Source organism: Crocuta crocuta, unplaced genomic scaffold (assembly GCF_008692635.1).
Source record: "Crocuta crocuta isolate KB4526 unplaced genomic scaffold, BGI_CrCroc_1.0 scaffold397, whole genome shotgun sequence".
Lineage (NCBI taxonomy): Eukaryota > Metazoa > Chordata > Mammalia > Carnivora > Hyaenidae > Crocuta > Crocuta crocuta.
This window is the reverse complement of record NW_027527387.1, coordinates 186,803-205,575: the sequence shown is the minus strand read 5'-3', so window position 1 is coordinate 205,575 and position 18,773 is coordinate 186,803. Positions and strand designations below refer to the sequence as shown.

The window sequence follows — 18,773 nt, the reverse complement described above, 5'->3', positions numbered from 1 at the left end:
ATGAGCATAAAGATTATTTAATTTAACCTCTTTATTTTGACCACGGGAAAAATAAGATAAAGTAGACTGAGTTTGATTCCCATACCACTGTTGTTTCACCTTTGTTAGGGTTGTAGTCAAAAAAATGTCTATCTTTGCTGTTTCTATTTTGAGATTACTCAAGAAAAACAAGATTTCTAATGCATTTACTAGAACTTTAACTTTACATCAATATCTCCTACACAGCAGTAGTCATTTAGATGAAAAAGTAATAGTCATTTAGATTTCTATTGTCTTGCTCATAATGACTTCTTTTTTTTTTTATATATATTTTTATTTATTTCTAGGAGAGAGAGAGAGAGCATGAGCAGGGGAGGGTCAGAGAGAGAGGGAGATACAGACTCTGAAATAGGCTCCAGGCTCTGAGCTGGCAGTCAGCACAGAGCCCAACGCGGGGCTCGAACCCACGAACTGCGAGATCATGACCTAAGCGAGTCAGACGCTTAACCGACTAAGCCACCCAGGCGCCCCATAATGACTTCATTTCAATTTGAAAATGCTTCATTGCAAATTATAGCTACCATTTATTGTGCTAGTCATATTTCACATATTTCTAATCTGTAGTATAAGCTCACAGTATAAATGTTAGTCCCCTTTTATAGATTGAGACTCAAAGGTTAATTAATTTGTACACACAGATGGTAAATGGCTAAACTAGGATTGAATCAAAGTGTAACTCCAAAGCTTGAGCCCTTTCCATTAGACCCTATTGCGTCTGTATAAAGATATCTCTTGACTTTAAAACTGTGAAGTAGCTTTTGTAAATGTTCTTAAAATTTCCTGTACTGAGCAAATTTTTGGAGGTTGCCTGTTATTTCTTAAATATGGATTTCTCACATTAAAGAGCATAATACCTCCATTTATATATTGCTTTGTAATATACACTTATATATTCTGTTTCTTGGTTGGACTTTCATTTTCTTTAGATTTCCATGTATACTATTTTGCATATCTGGTTTACTTAATGTGACTGGTACAAAAATACTTCTAAACAATAATTTTATCTATTATGTAAATGTCATATTTTTAAAAATGAAATTCTGTAATTGGTGTCTGTATATCACATAAAGAAATTTTTTTCCTATTATCAGAGAAATTTTATGATATGAAAGGGTTGAGTATTTTGACCATGACTTGAAAGCCTCACTGAGTAGAGAATAGCTAGTTACTACTTTTGTACAAAGGATATTACTTAACAGTTGTTTATTGGTTTGCCAGTATGTTCAATTTCTATCTGCTTTAAAATTTGAATCATGTCCTATAGTTTGATAGTGACCATAGGGTTATTTGGAGAAACAAAGCTAGGAAAGTACCTACACTTAATAGTTTTGATTAGGTAAGTTGATCATATTTATTACAGGGAGTTGTTTAAAATATTAGAGTATACCAAGAGTCACAAATGCCTTTTAGGTTAAAGCTATAAATGTTTGCATGCCAGTAAAATTGAAGCCTTCTGAAAGTGGCAAGTGAATAAAACATCCTAAATTTGTTTTTTCTCCCCTTGGACATATTTGCCATCTGTTCAGTTAAGACTGCTAATTTTTTGTATTGCCAAACTGCTCACTTTTATTTGTGTTATGTTATCTTGATAGTATATTTAATACTGTTTTTCTAAGCTTGGTTACTCAAAATAACCTAATAAAAATATTTAATGATTTTTTTGTTAAATTTTTAAAAATTAATGACAGCATAAAATTACCAATTTTCTAAGATTATAAAAACAGATCATCTGTTGTATACAAATTGTGATCAGTAAACCTCTAAATATCTGCTTATTTAGTTCTTTTATATTAAATATTATCAGTGTTGTGTAACTGACATGAGAGTATTGAATATCACCACTGTCAGTTAACATTTTAATTGGAATTTTAAATTAATTAATAAGGCTTCCTACCTGAGTTACACACAGACTGGCATTTGAAGTTTATCATTACTGTAGTTCATTGTTAAATTATAAACTGTTTAATGCAATGCTTTTTTCTAATGGTAAAACTATAGTATATTTTAATTTCATAATAAAAATTTTAGATTTATGGGGCACCTGGGTGGCTCAGTCGGTTGAGTGTCCAACTTTGGCTCAGGTCATGATCTCATGATGTGTGGGTTTGAGCCCCTCGTCGGGCTCTGTGCTGACAGCCAGCTCAGAGCCTGGAGCTTGTTTCAGATTCTGTGTTTCCCTCTCTCTCTGACCCTCCCCTGATCACGCTGTCTCTCTCTCTCTCTCTCAGAAATTAAAAAAAAAAAATTTTTTTTAGATTTATAAAATTCTTTAAGATAATTCCAAAGAAGTCCGTTATAACCAGTTGTATTGCATACACATGAATATTTAAACAAAGGTAGTCTCTACCCTTGACATGATTTGATAAATACAGCCAAACTTAAATATTTCTGGGCCAGCTTTTAGGAACGGAAACTTCCATTCTTTTTACTGTAGGAAATAGGAAAGATGAGGAGTTAGCAAGTTAATAAAGTCTTAACTAAAGAAAAATGTTTTGATTAAACAAAATGAGAAGTTAACATTTATTTAAAAAAATTGTTTTTAAATTTTTTAGAGAGCTCCTGCACGCGTGGGAGGGGGAAAGGGAGAGGGAGAGAGAGAATCTTAAGCCTGACATGGACCCAATCTCACTAACGATGAGATCATGACCTAAGCCGAAATTAAGAGTTGGACTTAAGAGGTTAACCACCAGAGCACAAAGCTGGACGTGGTGCTCAAACCCTTGAACCATGAGATCATGACCTGACCTCAAGTCGGACACTCAACCAACTAAGCCACCCAGGCGCCCCAAGCCAGAACATTTTTTAATATGTGCCTTAAATAAATGAGACAAAGACAGATACTGTATGATTTCACTTACATGTAGAATCTAAACAAAACAGATGAACAAAACTAAGACTCTTAAATATAGAGAACAAACTGGTAGTTGCCACAGGGCAAGTGAATGGTGGGGGTATGGGCAAAATAGATGAAAGGAATTAAGAGGTATAGACTTCCAGTTATAAAATAAGTCACAGAGATGAAAAGTATAGCATAGAGAATATAAATAATATTGTGAAAATATATGGAGATAGATGGTGACTACACTTATCCTGGTGAGCACTGAGTAATGTATAGTATTGTCAAGCCATTATATTGTACATCTGAAACTAACACTGTAAGTCAATTATACTTCAATAAATTATTTAAATACTTCTAAAAAAAAAAAAAAGAAAATGTTTGCCTTTAAGCAGCAATGCACTTTCCTTTAGAATCCTTACCACTGTTTATCACAGCTGCTTCACAACCCTGAAGGTGCTTATGACCCTTGCTATAAATTGTAACATAGTGAATTAGTTTCCTATATTACCATCTTGATCAGAAAAGTACTAGTTACATCAAGTTAAAGGTAGAAATAATAAAGTTGTCATATATTGGTCATGTTATTTAGTAATTCTTTTATATGAATGGCTGACAAAATGTAGAAGTAATCCTTTGATCAATTAAACCTCTACACAAAAGAGGAGCAACATGTGCAATAGATGCTTTGGAAAATAAAGAAATTAAATTATTAGTATTTGTAGGTAAGATGAGTACCTGGCAAACTGAAGAGTGAACTGAAAAATCAGGTGAAAATGCTGTAGGAATAGTTGTGAGAATTATTCTGCATCTCTAACATTGTAAACTCTGTCATAAAAGGTTGATTTTGTTGATAAATTATCATTAACCTAGCCAGTAGAGAAACTATGCAGATTCTCTTGGAATTGTATAGTATTGGTAGTATAAGAAGAAGTAAATGGTGTATAGTGAGAATATATATTTTTAATACTATTCAGGGAGCAAATAGTAACATGTAAAGATACCAAAATCAATATCCTAGAAGTAATCAGTTAGAAAATGTAACGGAAATCATTCCATTGATAGAACAACAAACATGTGCGTGGGTGGCTGAGTTGGGTAAGCATCCGACTCTTGGTTTTGGTTCAGCTTGTGATCTCACAGTTTGTGGGTTCAAGCCCTATGTGGGACTCTGCACTGCCAGCACAGAGCCTGCTTAGGATTCCCTCTGCCTTTCTCTGCCCCTCCCACTTGCTCACAAGTGTGCACTCTCTCTAAATAAATAAGCCTAAAAAAAGAATAATAAACATAAAATGCCTAGAAATAGGTTAAAAGAAACTTATGACATTTTTACAAAGTAATAGAAAACTCCAGCGAAACCTTTGAAAGACTTCAATAAGTGAAAATACAAGTCATACCTTCTGTGATAGTAATGACACTGGGCCCTTTGGACAGAGTGGTGGAGGAAAGGTTAAATCTGAGCTGCACTTCTGTTTCCATCAAGAAGAGCAAAAATCAGTCTAGAACTTTAGAGGTGGGGGTCTCTGGTAAATTGCCTCCTATTTTAAGATGACACACTGAAGGAAGAGGGTAGAGCTTTATGTAGTGTGCTCGTGAATTTGTATCCTGAGCTTGTGTTCTCTTAGTGATCTGACCTGGATTAAGTGGTCCAACCTGGATTATGATACTTAGTTGTAATAGCCCCAACTCCCTGGAAGAAACGACAAAAGTCCCCTTGGAGAAAGGTATCATTATCCTAGGCCTGAAATTAGTCATATATCTGCATGTGTGTGTATTTTTGCAGACCATGTTCAGCTCATAAATATAACCAGGCACACCCACACACACACGGTATCAAGAGCAAGAAGCAGCAGGAACAACAGACGAGATGACCAAAAAGTCTTGAGATAATGGAATTCTCAAACACATCATATTTACAAAACTGGAAAAAAAGCAAAGATAGTACATAATGGTAAGAAGTTGGAAACTATAAAATAATGACAAGGCAGATTTAAAAGTAACAAGTTTTAGAATCATGAAATAGCAAAATTAATTCATTGTGCAAGACCAACAGATTAGATAAAGCTGAAGTGAGCATTAGTGAATTCAAAGATACATTTCAGAAGGAGCTATGTATGAAGGAGCACAAAAGAAAAATTGGGAAAATATAGAAGAGTAAGTCTCAGAAAAGACACAATGAGAAGGTCTCTATTTTATTGGAGTCCCAAAAGAAAGGAGGAAATAAAGGCTGAAGGAAATACTTGAAAAGACAGACAGACCAATGAAACAGAAGAGAGTATAAAAACAAATCCCAGAATACGTGATGTATGACAGAAACATCATTGTAGAATACTGTGAAATGGTTGAGGTTTTTTTTTTGGGTGGGGGTTGGGTATCAGTGTCCAAATAGAAAAAAGTGTAGTAGATTATAATCAAACAAAAATCAATTAATTTTGGATCATAGACTTAAAAATGCAAAGATCAAAATAATAAAGGCTTTAAAGGGTAATGTAAAATAATCTTGACCTTTGGGTGGAGAAAGATTTAATTTACACAAAATGACATTACAATTAAAAACATGCGAAGTAAGCAAAAAACAACATTAAGAGGGGGAGAAAAGCATTTGCTATACATCCCACAAAAGTCTTAACTGAAACAAAGCTGTGAATCAATATTAAAAAGTCAGCCCCATGAAAAAATGGGCAAAATATTTACACTTCACCAAAGATGAAACTCAAATTATCAAAGGGATTTAAAATAATCTGAGAACTCAATACTTACTCTGGTTTTATTACAATAGAAAATTAAAAAGAATCTAAGTAGCAATAATAGGGAAACAGGTAATTAAAATTTTATACATAGGAATGCCATTTCTTATTTACAAATGATTTAGAATTTTACTAATAGGCTTACAATATATTAGAAAGTTTACAAAACATTATCCTACTTTGGTTAAAAAAACAAACATGAATGTATATAGTGTGAAGTCTGGTAATATTTTAAAAAGCATGTGTGGAGGACAGTACTTGCAGTGATTTTAATCACTTATCCTTTATTTGTATTTTCTAATGTTTCTAAATTGAGCATGTACTATATTTTATGCAGTTGAGAACACACAATGAACCAAAAATAGGGTATTACATCTGTCTTTCCATTATAGGAATCACCTATTTTTTATTAAAATTCTGATTGAAACAATCATCTGTTAGCATTAGAAAAATGTGTGTTCATGCACAGAAGTGCATAACTGTATAATATGTGCAGTAGCAACACAGAGAATGTGGAATAATATCAGTGTTGTAAAGCTGTGGATGACGACTGAGTGACTATCATCCTTCCATTTTCTTTTCACTTAAATGGGTCCTATTTTTATTTTTATTTTTACCTTTTTATTTTCTGCTTTTAGTATGCTTAAATGCCCTTTATATATATGTGTGTGTATATGACATATTTTATATATATAGTGTAATATATTTTTAATATATATTACACTTTGTTTTTACAATTTTGTATTTACAGTCTAGAGCTTTTAAAAGGAAAACTTTAAAGTTTAAATATAAGAATAGGATTCATTTTGATAGCTTTAGAATCTTAAGTTTTCTGTTAGATTTTACTCTCAATTTTGGCCTTTTTGCAGGGAAAAAAATGAACCCTTTCTAAAGTAACTGTTCTCATAAAGTAATGGAGTATGTTATTTGAAAGACAGGTATACTCACCTCTGTACCGCCAACACTTGAGTCTGCTCTATAAAAAGTGATTAAGAGTATGTGAGTTTTAACAGGAAAGAATTTTTCTGACTTTTCCTGTCATNAACTGTGAGATCATGACCTGAGTCGAAGTCGGACGCTTAATTGACTGAGCCACCCAGGCGCCCCTGTGTTCTGTTTTTTAGTTTGGGTAAGATGTTACCTGACAAATTAAAAAAATATGATGTGCCATATTTGCTTTGCCACAATCTCCAGGAAGCTTCAAGATTAATTTAGATTTCATTGCTCTTCCATAGATACTTCTCTGCTTCAACTTCTAATTGTTTTTAGGTTATTGATCTTTTTATCTTTTTAGGAAGTGGGAACAAAATATTTAAATATTCATGTATGTAAATATATGTACATATGCACACACATAAGCACAGTTACACACACACTGTATAAACATGCTGTTTTAAATTTCTTTTAGCCAACAAATGGAATCTTCTTGAGCATGTTTCTGATAGTTTTACCATTGGAATCCATGGCTCATGGGCTCTTCCACGAATTGGGTAACTGTTTAGGAGGGACATCTGTTGGATATGCTATTGTGATTCCTACCAACTTCTGCAGGTATAGTAATCTAGTATAATCTTCCTAATATTTGTATGAATATGAATATAAAATGTGATAGCTCACTTTTTCAAAAGTGTACTATTTTCAAAATATAATACTCTTGTAGTTCTTTTTAATTTATTCCAAATGTTTAAAAACTTTTATTTACTCTGAGTAATGATAGACTCTTTAGGGTCCAATTTAAACTTTTTTTTTTTGATAAATGGGATTAGCTGATACTTGAGCTAGAAAGTAGAAAATATGATTATTCTAAGGAAAGGTCCTACCCTTTCTATAGAAAAGGTTTCTAGGATCAGATCTGTCTTCAGTTAGTGTTCAGTAATATAAGGCAGTGAACTGAAATTTTAATAGTTTTAAAATGCCATTTACTAACAGATAATTTCTTCTGTCATTTATGTTCCTTAAGTTAGTAGAACATGAATGCAATTTTTTAAAGACTGTCTTTTTCAATATAGCAATATAAAACATATTGCTTCCATTGTTAAAATTTTTTTCTCAAGGAATAAAAAAGTTCTTTTATTATCGTTCCCACCTGGGTGTTTTGTTTTTTTTTAATTTTTAATGTCTTTTTTTTATTTATTTCTGAGAGAGAGAGACAGCGTGAACAGGGGAGGGTCAGAGAGAGAGGGAGACACAGAATCTGAAACAGGCTCCAGGTTCTGAGCTAGCACAAAGCCTGACATGGGGCTCAAACCCAGGAACCGTGAGATCACGGCCAGAGCCAAAGTCGGATGCGTAACCTACTGAGCCACCCAGGTGCCCCCCACCTGGCGTGTTCTTGAAACACAGGTAAAGTCCATATAGTCTCGCTTTTAGAAAGCCTTATTCAATTATCAGTCATTTGGGGAAAGGATAGGAGTATACAGCAAAGAATAGTATTATCTACATTTGGATATCTTTTCCTAGCTTTCAGTTTAGTGGTTATTTTATTGGTTAAAAATGTAACTTTTAGTCTGCTGAAGTAAAACGGGAAAGGTAGTTCATCTTTTTTGTTATTAAAATAAGCATAAACCAAGGGGAAAAAAGGTAACTTTTAGAAACAAACCTTTGATGTTCAAGCTTAATTCTTAGCATTATAGGAACTTTAGAAAAGCTGATAACTAAATGGCACAATTTTTTTAAATCATGCCATTTATTTAAATCGTGCCATTTAGTTATCAGCAACTATTATGATTCTTAGATAATTATAAATGAAGAATAAGAATGTGACATAGCATGGAGATTATTTTTTTTAAAATGATCTTTTTTTTCCTTCAGTCCTGACGGTCAGCCAACACTTCTCCCACCAGAACATGTACAGGAGTTAAATCTGAGGTCTACTGGGATGCTCAATGCGATCCAAAGATTTTTTGCGTATCACATGATTGAAACCTATGGATGTGACTATTCCACAAGTGGACTGTCTTTTGATACTCTTCATTCCAAACTGAAAGCTTTTCTTGAACTTCGGACTGTGGATGGACCTAGACACGATACGTACATTTTGTATTACAGTGGGCATACCCACAGCACAGGAGAGTGGGCTCTTGCAGGTAAATGCACCTCTGACAGTTTCACTGTCATGAAGATAGACCTATTTGTGGAAATCTGCCCTTCACACTCGAACATTAAATTTCCAAAATTCTCCATTTTCTACTTCACAGTTTACTAGTATACATGGGACTTTTTTTTCTTTAGCATACCCGTTTTGCATAGTATTAGTAATCTCTATAAAGGTTTTGAGAATTATGTCTTGTATTGATTGGAAGGAAAAACATCTGCCTAATCTGAGACTTATTACCAGTTTCCCTTTAATGTATTTTCAGAATTATTAAATATAGTTACATATTTCAGAAGCTGATTGACTTGACTAATAGTTCTAAGTCTTTAAATGTTATAGACACTGATTTCTTAGTCTTTAAATGTTAGTTCTGCACATGTCCGTTTTATTTGTATTAGAAAGCTCACCAGGATGTGAAATAACAGGCTATGTGATATGGTGGGAATAGCACTTAGGTCAGGAGACCTTGGTTCTGGCCCTGATTTTGCCACAACAGTGTTATTTTCGGCAACTTACCTAACTTCACTCAGTTGCAGTTCTCACATCTGTAAAATGAGGGAGTAATCCTAAATCTCCCTGCCAAGGGTAAAGTGATCTCTATTTTATATGTAAATTTGTTTGTCGGGCTTCTTAACCACAGACCATGTAAGTCATGGGCTTTGTTTTATGAATTATTTGCACCTAGAACAGATCCTAGCATGTACTAAGGATCCCTAAGTAACTGATAGATGGATGAAATCATTGAATCAGTAATGAAAAAAAAAAAGTAATTTTCTTATTTTATGTTAAAAATATCATAGAACTTAATTATATCCCGCTTTTTCCCGTAAATATTTAGATGTTTTATACTAAGAACATGTACAAATAGTAAAATAGACATAATATAAAGTAGAAATGGATGTTCAGATGCAGGACTGATACAAACAAGTATTATGGGAGGACAAAGGTGAGGCTCCTAACACCAGAACTCCAGAAGAAAGGGAACAAACTCAAGGTTTAAAGTAGAAATGAGTTTAAACCATCATGGTCTCACAGATTTCATGCCAGATTTATAACCAGGGTTTTATCATAAAAGTATTCTTGTAATTTTTGGTTTTGCAAATATTTAATAACTTAATGGCTATCTAGAAGTAAAGGCAAAATCTATCGGGCACATGTGAAGCACAGTTACTATGCTTGGTTCCTGATATACCTTAAATTTAATCTTCACTTGAAATACTTTAAACACTCTCACCTCTGTCATCTTCGTTTTTCAAAGAATAAAATGAGAGCTTAAAGTTGTTACCTGTCTCTGGTCATACAACTGGTAAGTGAAGGCACTCTGATTCAAATCCAGATCTGCCTCACCCATAAAGTATGTTTCTCCCCATCGTACCATGTGCTGCCAGCAGCAAAAACCATTATGGTAGAGAAATTGCATGTTCTGGTTAAGTATGTATTTTTGTTTGCATCATTTTTCCATTTTTTAAATACTGTAGAAAACGGTAGTCAACATCAGAGAGTTTGTGCAATTTTTTCCTTGGCCTGTAACTTTTTAGAACTCAGTGTAGAAAATCCCGTTTTAGCCTTTATGGTTATTTTAATTCTAGGTAAAGTACAGCATTCTATGTACTTTTCCTTAGAGCACAGAAGATTCAAAAATCTTCACAGAAATAGAATTTCAGAGTAAAAACTAGGGATTGATTATTGAAAACTTACTGCAATGCTTATAATAAACTCTCCCCAGATCAGATGAAGAAAAAGGCATAATTTTGGTGGTCATGCATGTATCCTTAGTTATTTTTAAGTATTTTAAGAAAGTAGTATTAAAAGTAAGCTTGTATGTATATGTGAAGGATTAATAGAAACATTTTTTACAAAGTTTGTATATTTCCTCTTAAATCTTTTAAAATTTATTTCAAGTATCTTATTTAAAAATTTTTTATGTTTATTTATTTTTGAGAGAGAGAGAGGGAGACACAGAATCCGAAGCAGGCTCCAGGCTCTGAGCTGTCAGCACAGAGCCCAACGTAGGGCCTGAGCTCACAGACCACGAGATCATGACTTCAGCCAAAGTCGGATGTTCAACAGACTGAGCCACCCAGGTGCCCCTCAAGTATCTTTTAAAAGATGGCTTTGGAAATAAATTCTAGATGTTCAATTTACTACTATTTATATCAGCTTTTTTTTTAATTCATAGAAAAAATAATAGACACCAAGATAAGTAACATATTCATGAGTGTTCTTAAATTTTCATTCATTATGAGTTAGAAATAATTTATAAAGACTTAAAAACTCTAGAGTATGGTTTTATTTTAGTTAAATGTCTAGCAGTTACATTCTGGAAAGGTATCTTTATAATATTTTTTAAATTATGTCACCAGTAAGTTAACCATTCATTATAGAATTCCTCTCTTAGTCAAGAAGATTTTTTCTTGTATGTGCAACTTTCTTTGTTGGAAATTTTATTGTAAAAAGTGGAAAAACACAATGGAGAAAGCATCACTTGACATGGCTTTGCCTTCTCCCAGAAGAGGAGGTATCGATTGGCCCCCTAATTTGGTCACTTTATACTCTCTCAGCTTGAGACACCAAGCCCACTTATGTTACCAGGTCAAATGAGGAGCAGAGGCAGAGCCTTCCTTTCAGTCAGTTCCTGTCCTGGGCTACCCGAGACAAAGCCTTCAAAGGCAAATAGTACTCAAAAAATAGTACTGAGCACCCTGCACAGAGGAAAATGTCCAACCCACGTGACAAAGAGCTTTAAGTCCTGAGAATTTATTAATAGTTATCTTTCTAAAAACCCGTAAAATAGGAAACATCATGACTGGATTTTACCTGAGTTAGCAAGTTAAGATCAGGTCCAGAACTAAATACCACTCTGAGAAAGAGAATCTGTATTTGCACTTATATCACCTACCTTTACTCACAGTGCTGCTTAGAATATGTAGCCTTCTTACATTTATGGGGTTTCATAATAGGAACCTGATATTTTTGCCTCTTTGTTTGAGGGTAAAAAACAATTAATATAATGACGAGAGAAATAAATGAAAAAAAAGTAGATAAACTCTAAAGCAGTTTATCACAGATAAACAAAGCCTTTAAAAAAACAGTCTCAATTACTTTTTAACTGCATTAGATGGTTGTTAGCTGAGATAAATGTAAGTACTTTGCATCTGGGCCAAAAGCCAAATGCAACATAGAACCATTCACAGGAGAAAGTAGAACAAAAACAAAACAGGAGAAGAGAAATAGTTCATTGAAAAGACTTTAATGTTCTTTTAAATCTCTTATTGATATCTAAAGAGCATGTATGTAAGGGAATTCATGTAGAATGTTCATTTTAAAATATTTATTGAAATAGTTGTAGAAGGCAAGTTAGACAATGATGTTTTGCAGCAGATGGAATTTATATAATAGCTCTTGTAATCTGTGTCATTCTCTGATTCCTAGAGAAATTGAATAGAACTGGCAATAATAAAAAGTTAATATTTCACCATGTAATAAAAGGTATCTTCTGGAGGTCTCTGTGAAGCAACATTAGTAATATGGAGAGGGCATGTATTGAAATAGCACCTCTGAAATGATAAGCAGGAGTATGAAAGCAATTCATGAAACAGCTTTTTCATAGTCAGAAATCTAAGATACAGCAGGCTGATGAATAGAGGAGTATTAATTATAAATACAGAATTTGTACACCCTGGCTTCAGAGGTCAGATTACTCATGGAGTTCAAATTCTAAAGGATTCCCTCTCTCTCCAGTGTTGTCATTTTGTTAGTTTAGCAAAGAGGATGGTTGCTCTAGGTAGAACTATGTATCTGAGGTTGTTGGAGCCTGTCCTCGTAAATTATACCATGAAGACCTTTTTCTTCTTTCTTTAAAAAAATGTTTTTTTAAATATTTATTTATTTTTAGACAGAGACAGAATGTGAGTGGGGGGAGGAACAGAGAGCAAGGGGGACACAGAACCCAAAGCAGGCTCCAGGCTCTGAGCTGTTTGCAGAGAGCCCGGTGCAGGGCCTGAACTCATAAATCATGAGATCATGACCTGAGCCAAAGCTCGATGCTTAACTGACTAAGCCACCCAGGCACCCCTGGTGAAGACTTTTTTCTAATCATAAAAGTAACAAAAACTTAATGTGAAAATTGTGGAAAATATAGGAGAGTGTAACAAAAACCACCTAAAATCCAAACACCTAGCAATAACCACTGCAGTTACATTTGTAGGTATACTTCCATGTCATGCTTTTTCTCCTAGTATCATAGATATTTTCTCATTATTAAAACTGTTTTTATAAATACCATTTTATTATAAAACTCCCTCATGATTTATTTCCCTTCCCCCTGGTTGTTTCAGATTTTACACTGTCTTAGCAGTAGGAAGAAGATTTTTATATGTAATTTTTGTCCCCATTTCTGCCCTTTCCTGAGGATACATTCCTGGAATTGGAATGATTAATATTAATGTACCATTGAGACAGAGCCAGGAGTAGGCTGAGTGAGGATGGCAATTGCCTACGGCACAAAATTTTAAGAAGATGCCCAAAATTGAATAGTCAAGATAGTATTTTAGTGCAATATATTTAAAAATCAAAATTAACACCAAAAAAAAACCCTATGTATAATGAACCAGGTGTACAAACTACTAGCTATAAGACAAATTTGCTTAGACCTTTTTGGGTGTGTGTGTGTGTGTGTGTGTGTATTTTTAAATCCTGTGTTGTTTCTCAGGTATAAAATGAATTTAAAAATCCATTCTAAACTCATTCTTGGGACAGGCAGGAAAAGTGTTTCTTTTTCCTTAGGTAGGTGCCTACATACGAGGCAAAGTAACATTCATTTATCAGTAATGTAGAACAAGGGTTGACAAACCTTTTCTGTAAAAGGCCAGGTATTTTTGGCTTCGTAGGTCCTAAGGTCCCTATTGTAACTGCTCAGCTCAGGCATTATAGAGCAAAAGCAGCCATGGACAGAATGTAAAGGAATGTTATTTATGGAAACAATAATATGAAATTTAAGTCTCCTGTGATTTTCACTGAAGACTTTTGATTTTTAACCATGTAAAAATGTAAAATCACTTCTTAGCTCTCAGGCCATGCAAATACAGGTGGCATGCTGAATTCGCCCATGAGCCATAAGTTGCTGCCCCTGATGTGGAATATTAGCTTTTAATTTTTATCACTAAATATTTTTATTTCTAAATTTTAATTTTTTCACTAAATTTAACCTTAGAAATCAATTTTCTTAATTTATTATACTGTATCCCTTTTTTAATGTAACAAGGATTTTTTTTTACCTGAAGTTGAAAGGTAAAACTTTCTTTAAAAAAACAGAAACTCTTCTGAAAAGATACTTTAAAAGGAAGTTCCATCTATTTTTTTTTGCCTACATATTTAATTCCAAGAAGTTAAAGAAAATATATGTAACAGGAGCCTTCAGAAATTATTATTCTGTTGAATTTTCTTTTGTTCACAGGCGGAGACATACTGCGCCTTGACACACTTTTAGAATGGTGGAGAGAAAAGAACGGTTCCTTCTGTTCTCGCCTTATTATCGTGTTAGACAGTGAGAATCCAACCCCTTGGGTGAAGGAAGTGAGAAAAATCAACGATCAGTACATTGCAGTGCAAGGAGCCGAGATGACAAAGACCATCGATATTGAAGAAGCTGACCCGCCACAGCTGGGCGACTTCACAAAAGACTGGGTAGAATATAACTGCAACCCCAGTAATACCATCTGCTGGACTGAAAAGGGACGCACTGTGAAAGCGGTGTACGGGGTGTCAAAACGGTGGAGTGACTACACTCTGCATCTGCCAACGGGCAGCGACGTGGCCAAGCACTGGATGTTACACTTCCCTCGGATCACATACCCACTCGTGCATTTGGCCAATTGGTTGTGTGGTCTGAACCTGTTTTGGATATGCAAAACTTGTTTTAGGTGTTTGAAAAGATTAAAAATGAGTTGGTTTCTTCCTACTGTGCTGGACACAGGACAAGGCTTCAAACTTGTCAAATCTTAATTTGGATCCCAAAGTGGAATATTACTGAGAGTTCATACTACCGGTTATCACTAACTTGCCATTTTTTTGTATATTGTTTTTTCATTTGTGAAAAATATCTTGCTACGTCTGTAGCTCGTTTCACTTTGTCTCTTCTCAAGTAATTATGGTGTATGTAAGATGTTGGGAATAAGCATTTTATCCTAAAAGTATGTAAGGAGTCATAAATGCTGACGCTGTGTAAATGCATAAGAGATGTTAAGAATAACAATGCACTTTGAGGAATGTTTGCATATGCCTCTGATTAGAAAGAAAACACTTGTCGATGCTCTGCAGTGGCCAGTGAAGAATTACTAATGCCTTATTTTCTAGGCATAGGTTAGAGAATGTAGACCAGTTTGTTTACTATTATAAGAAAACTTGCAATTTGCTTACAAAAGATTATTTTTTGTGAACAGTAGGCTTGGGTCCAAGACCATTTGAAGAATTACAAGCTCTTAAAAAAGAATAAAGGAAGAAGCCTGCCTAAAATGAATGCAAAAATTTACTTATCGTCTACCACATTCAGATGTCTTGGTTGTGGCCTCTTACCAGTGTAGCAATGAAGCCTAGATCACTTGTTGTAAGATCACTTGTTGTAAGATCGAAACATCCTTCATGTAGGGAACTGTAAGAAGCCAGAAGCCTACAGATTGCTCCTTCCTCCACTCCTGTTGGGGCTCTGAAAGCACTTGCAATCTTAAGAGTTTTTCTCAGGGTAACAGTGTTGTAATGAACAGTGTTTCCAGTGGCAAATTCCTTCCAAATAAATTATCTTTCCTTTCAAAAAGTAAACATTTAAAAGAAATTTAGCAATTTCTCATTGATTTAGGTTATTTTCACTCTTCAAAAATGATTCTGATCTCTGTGGAGTTAATGCTATGCCATGAAAATTATTTTTCAAATCTCCCATTAGTGGTGACATTTTTTTCTACTGAAGGTCAAAGGATTGGAAACAGGTCATTTTTTTCCTTATATACATGTAATGTATTATGTTAAAAAAAATATTCATGTTGGCAATTTTAGTTATGCATAATGGTGTGGTCGTAATTTTAAAAACTTAATTCAGTGTTTTGTCTGATTAAAGCAGGCACTTATCAGGGTATCCCCTAAGAGGTAATTTACCTCCTGTTCCCTTCCAATAATTCTTAACATTCTAAATTTTCATATCTGAGAACTAACAAGAGGGGAGTGGAATTAAATTAGGGGATAATCTAATCTTTGTTGTTTAAATAGTGTGACTTCTCACCATTGAAGCCATTCTTGCAGCCTCAGAGAGAGGAAACAATGCCTCTACCATTTTCTACCTGGTGACTTGAAAACTGAAATTTTTGTTAGCTAGAAGTCACTTAGTGTCAGGGAACTCGTATACCACTATCTATGCAGCGTTGTTACAGTCCACTTATTTGTTTCAAATATGATTTTCCTAATGCTTTCAATAAAATACTAAAAATTAATTTTTCATGTAATGTGCAAAAAACAGTTACTGAATAATTTTAATATATCAAAAGTGATAGTCATAAAAAAAATACCCATATATTAGAGTTCATGGTTGGTAGCAGCAGGTTGATTTGAAATTTTCCAGTATTTGGTTATGTATTTGTATCACCCTTATCCAAATGAAATAGTATAGCAGAAAAGACAGTGTTAAAATTATGAGGTTATAGCTACAAAAAAGTTAAATTAACGTTAAGTAAAATCTTTCAAATTTCCAGGCCAATATTAAGCAAATTAGTTAAAGCCTGTCTCTTTACTCTGAGAAAGCCAAATACAAAGGTGTATATTCTGCATTCTTTATAAAGTGATTTCAAGATGGTACTAAAAATCAGGTTCAAAAGGTAGCAGACAACTTTACAGCCACAAAGCTAATATTTTAATAGATATTTCCTGCGACCAAAAAAGTTCTGAGCTAGAAATGTGACTTGAGGCAGTTTATTCACCACAGAGTTACAGCATATCCACTTTGATGAATTCTCCTCCTCAAACAAAAAAACTATAAAATGACAATTAAGAGGTAGCATCCTAAATGAAAGCCACCATTTACATCAAAGTAACTGATAATATGGAGAAAGAGTATTATAGGAGGGATACATTGATTGGTTACTTTAACCCAAAGATTAAAAACTAGATCTGACAATAAAGCTAATTTTCTTATGGCTTTCATTTTATATACCATATGTTTATGAAGGAGTTACTTGGAGTGATACAAATTATTTTAGAGCAAAACCTTACCATTCCCACTAAAAAACAGTTAACATGGAGATGTTTTTCAACCTAACATTGATTGAATTTGTCTCCTAATATGATACATTGCTAAAACCACAAAAGCACTATCCCCTAAAAACGTCTTTTAAAAAAGCGTATTCTGTTCTGTGATGAATTAAGGAGTCCAGTTCTTCCTCTTCCTATAATTTTCAGTTCATGCTATTATTTTATTAAAAAATTTTGTTTCAATTTGCTCTGACTAAACTCTTCCCTGGGATATTTGGATTTATCCTTGCATAGCTTTCTATCTTACTCTTCTTAATAAATACAAAATTGTACAGAAGACCATTTTTATGATCAGTGTTTTCATAAGTCTATTAAAAATTGCATTGCTGATTAAAGTGCATTTATATTTAATGCATTGGTGGGTAGATTTTTTTTTTAAGTAAACTCTTAATTAGAATCTATTTGTAACTATACATTTTGTTTGTAAATTTTGGTCTAAATATAGTTGCTGTTTTGGGTACTACCTTTTTATATGTATTCTTTCACATTTAGAGCTTACTTTCCTCCGAAGTAATGTTCTACATTATCTTTCAACAGGTGATGTGACAGTTAACATTATGCCAGAAGAAAACGGTTTAATTTTAAGAATGTGGTTAGGTATGTTTCATAGTAAATGCTCAAAACAGTTAGATATGGCAGTCCTTTTGAGCATCTCTATTGGAAACATACTAGATTATCCTCTCTTTTCAAGGAGAAGCTTATACATCTTGGTATTTCTGGTACACAGTTACCCAGAAGAGTGTCTTGTCCATAATAGGAGGTATTCAAGAAATATTTGTGAGTGAATTTAGAATCCCAAGGAGAAGTTAGAATAATTTGATTGTAAATTACTTCATTTTCTTTATAATTTTTAGTGGATATTATTTCCACATCCTCATTAAATTGATAATTACTAAAGCCTATTACAGAATCAGTGAAAGACAAACATCTCAGATTTTTAAAAATATACTTTTTCTTATTAAGTAAGCACATGCCAAACATGGAGCTCAAATTCATGACCCCTAAGATCCAGAGTCCCATGCTGTACTGATTGAGCCAGTCAGGTGCCCCAAACATTTCACATTTTTAAAGAGTAATAAGTGTCAAGATCAGAGAAGGAAAAAACTGAGTGAATGAAAACATAACTGATGTCATTAAAAAGATGGCCTTTTGTTGGTTTTTACTAGGAATCTGATATGGTTAAGATTGAAACTTTCTTTGATACCCCATTAGAAACAAAGAGATGATCAGAGACTTCTCACAAATGGAAACATTTTTTTTAAACAGTCTGATGAAGAAAGAAGAAATTTGGCTCTGCTCATCAGTGACAATTAGACCGTAAAGTCAGAAAAAAATTGGCCTATAAACTTAAGGATGTTCAGAACAAGTAGGAAAACTACAAGTGTTTCACTTTTGAAGTATCTTCCCTATTCACTAGTTGTGATATATAGATACAAAGTATGAAACAATGACCTCTAAGTAGTAATTGCTATGAGCAACTATTTTATTGACAGTATTTTACATTTATGTGTATTAGAAAGTATTATTCTTAGACCAAAGTTGATTCAAAATTGAAAACTATAGGTTAATCAATAAATTTTTAAACATTAGTACATAAAAAACATTTTGATTGATTTAAAAAATCAAATTGAGGGGCGCCTATGTAGCTCAGTTAGTTAAACATCCCAATTCTTGGTTTTGGCTCAGGTCATGATCTCATGACATCTCCCCACATCAGGGTCTGCACTGATGACATGGAAAGTGGGATTCTCTCTGCCTTCTTCCC

General features: G+C 33.7%; 1 protein-coding gene and 1 long non-coding RNA gene across 2 annotated transcripts in view; one reads left to right on the top strand and one right to left on the bottom strand.

Moving 5' to 3' along the window:
• TMEM168 (transmembrane protein 168) overlaps nt 1-17,359 on the top strand; it is a 30,803-nt gene extending 13,444 nt beyond the window's left edge. The window contains exons 3-5 of the mRNA XM_077752232.1: nt 7,031-7,173; nt 8,434-8,708; nt 14,172-17,359. Of these exons, the coding sequence (XP_077608358.1) occupies nt 7,031-7,173; nt 8,434-8,708; nt 14,172-14,719 (966 nt within the window). The 3' untranslated portion in view covers nt 14,720-17,359. The remainder of the gene's footprint in view (nt 1-7,030; nt 7,174-8,433; nt 8,709-14,171) is intronic.
• Nucleotides 1-18,773, bottom strand: part of LOC144221715 (uncharacterized) — a 102,910-nt gene that overhangs the window by 859 nt on the left and 83,278 nt on the right. The gene's annotated exons all lie outside the window — the stretch shown is intronic.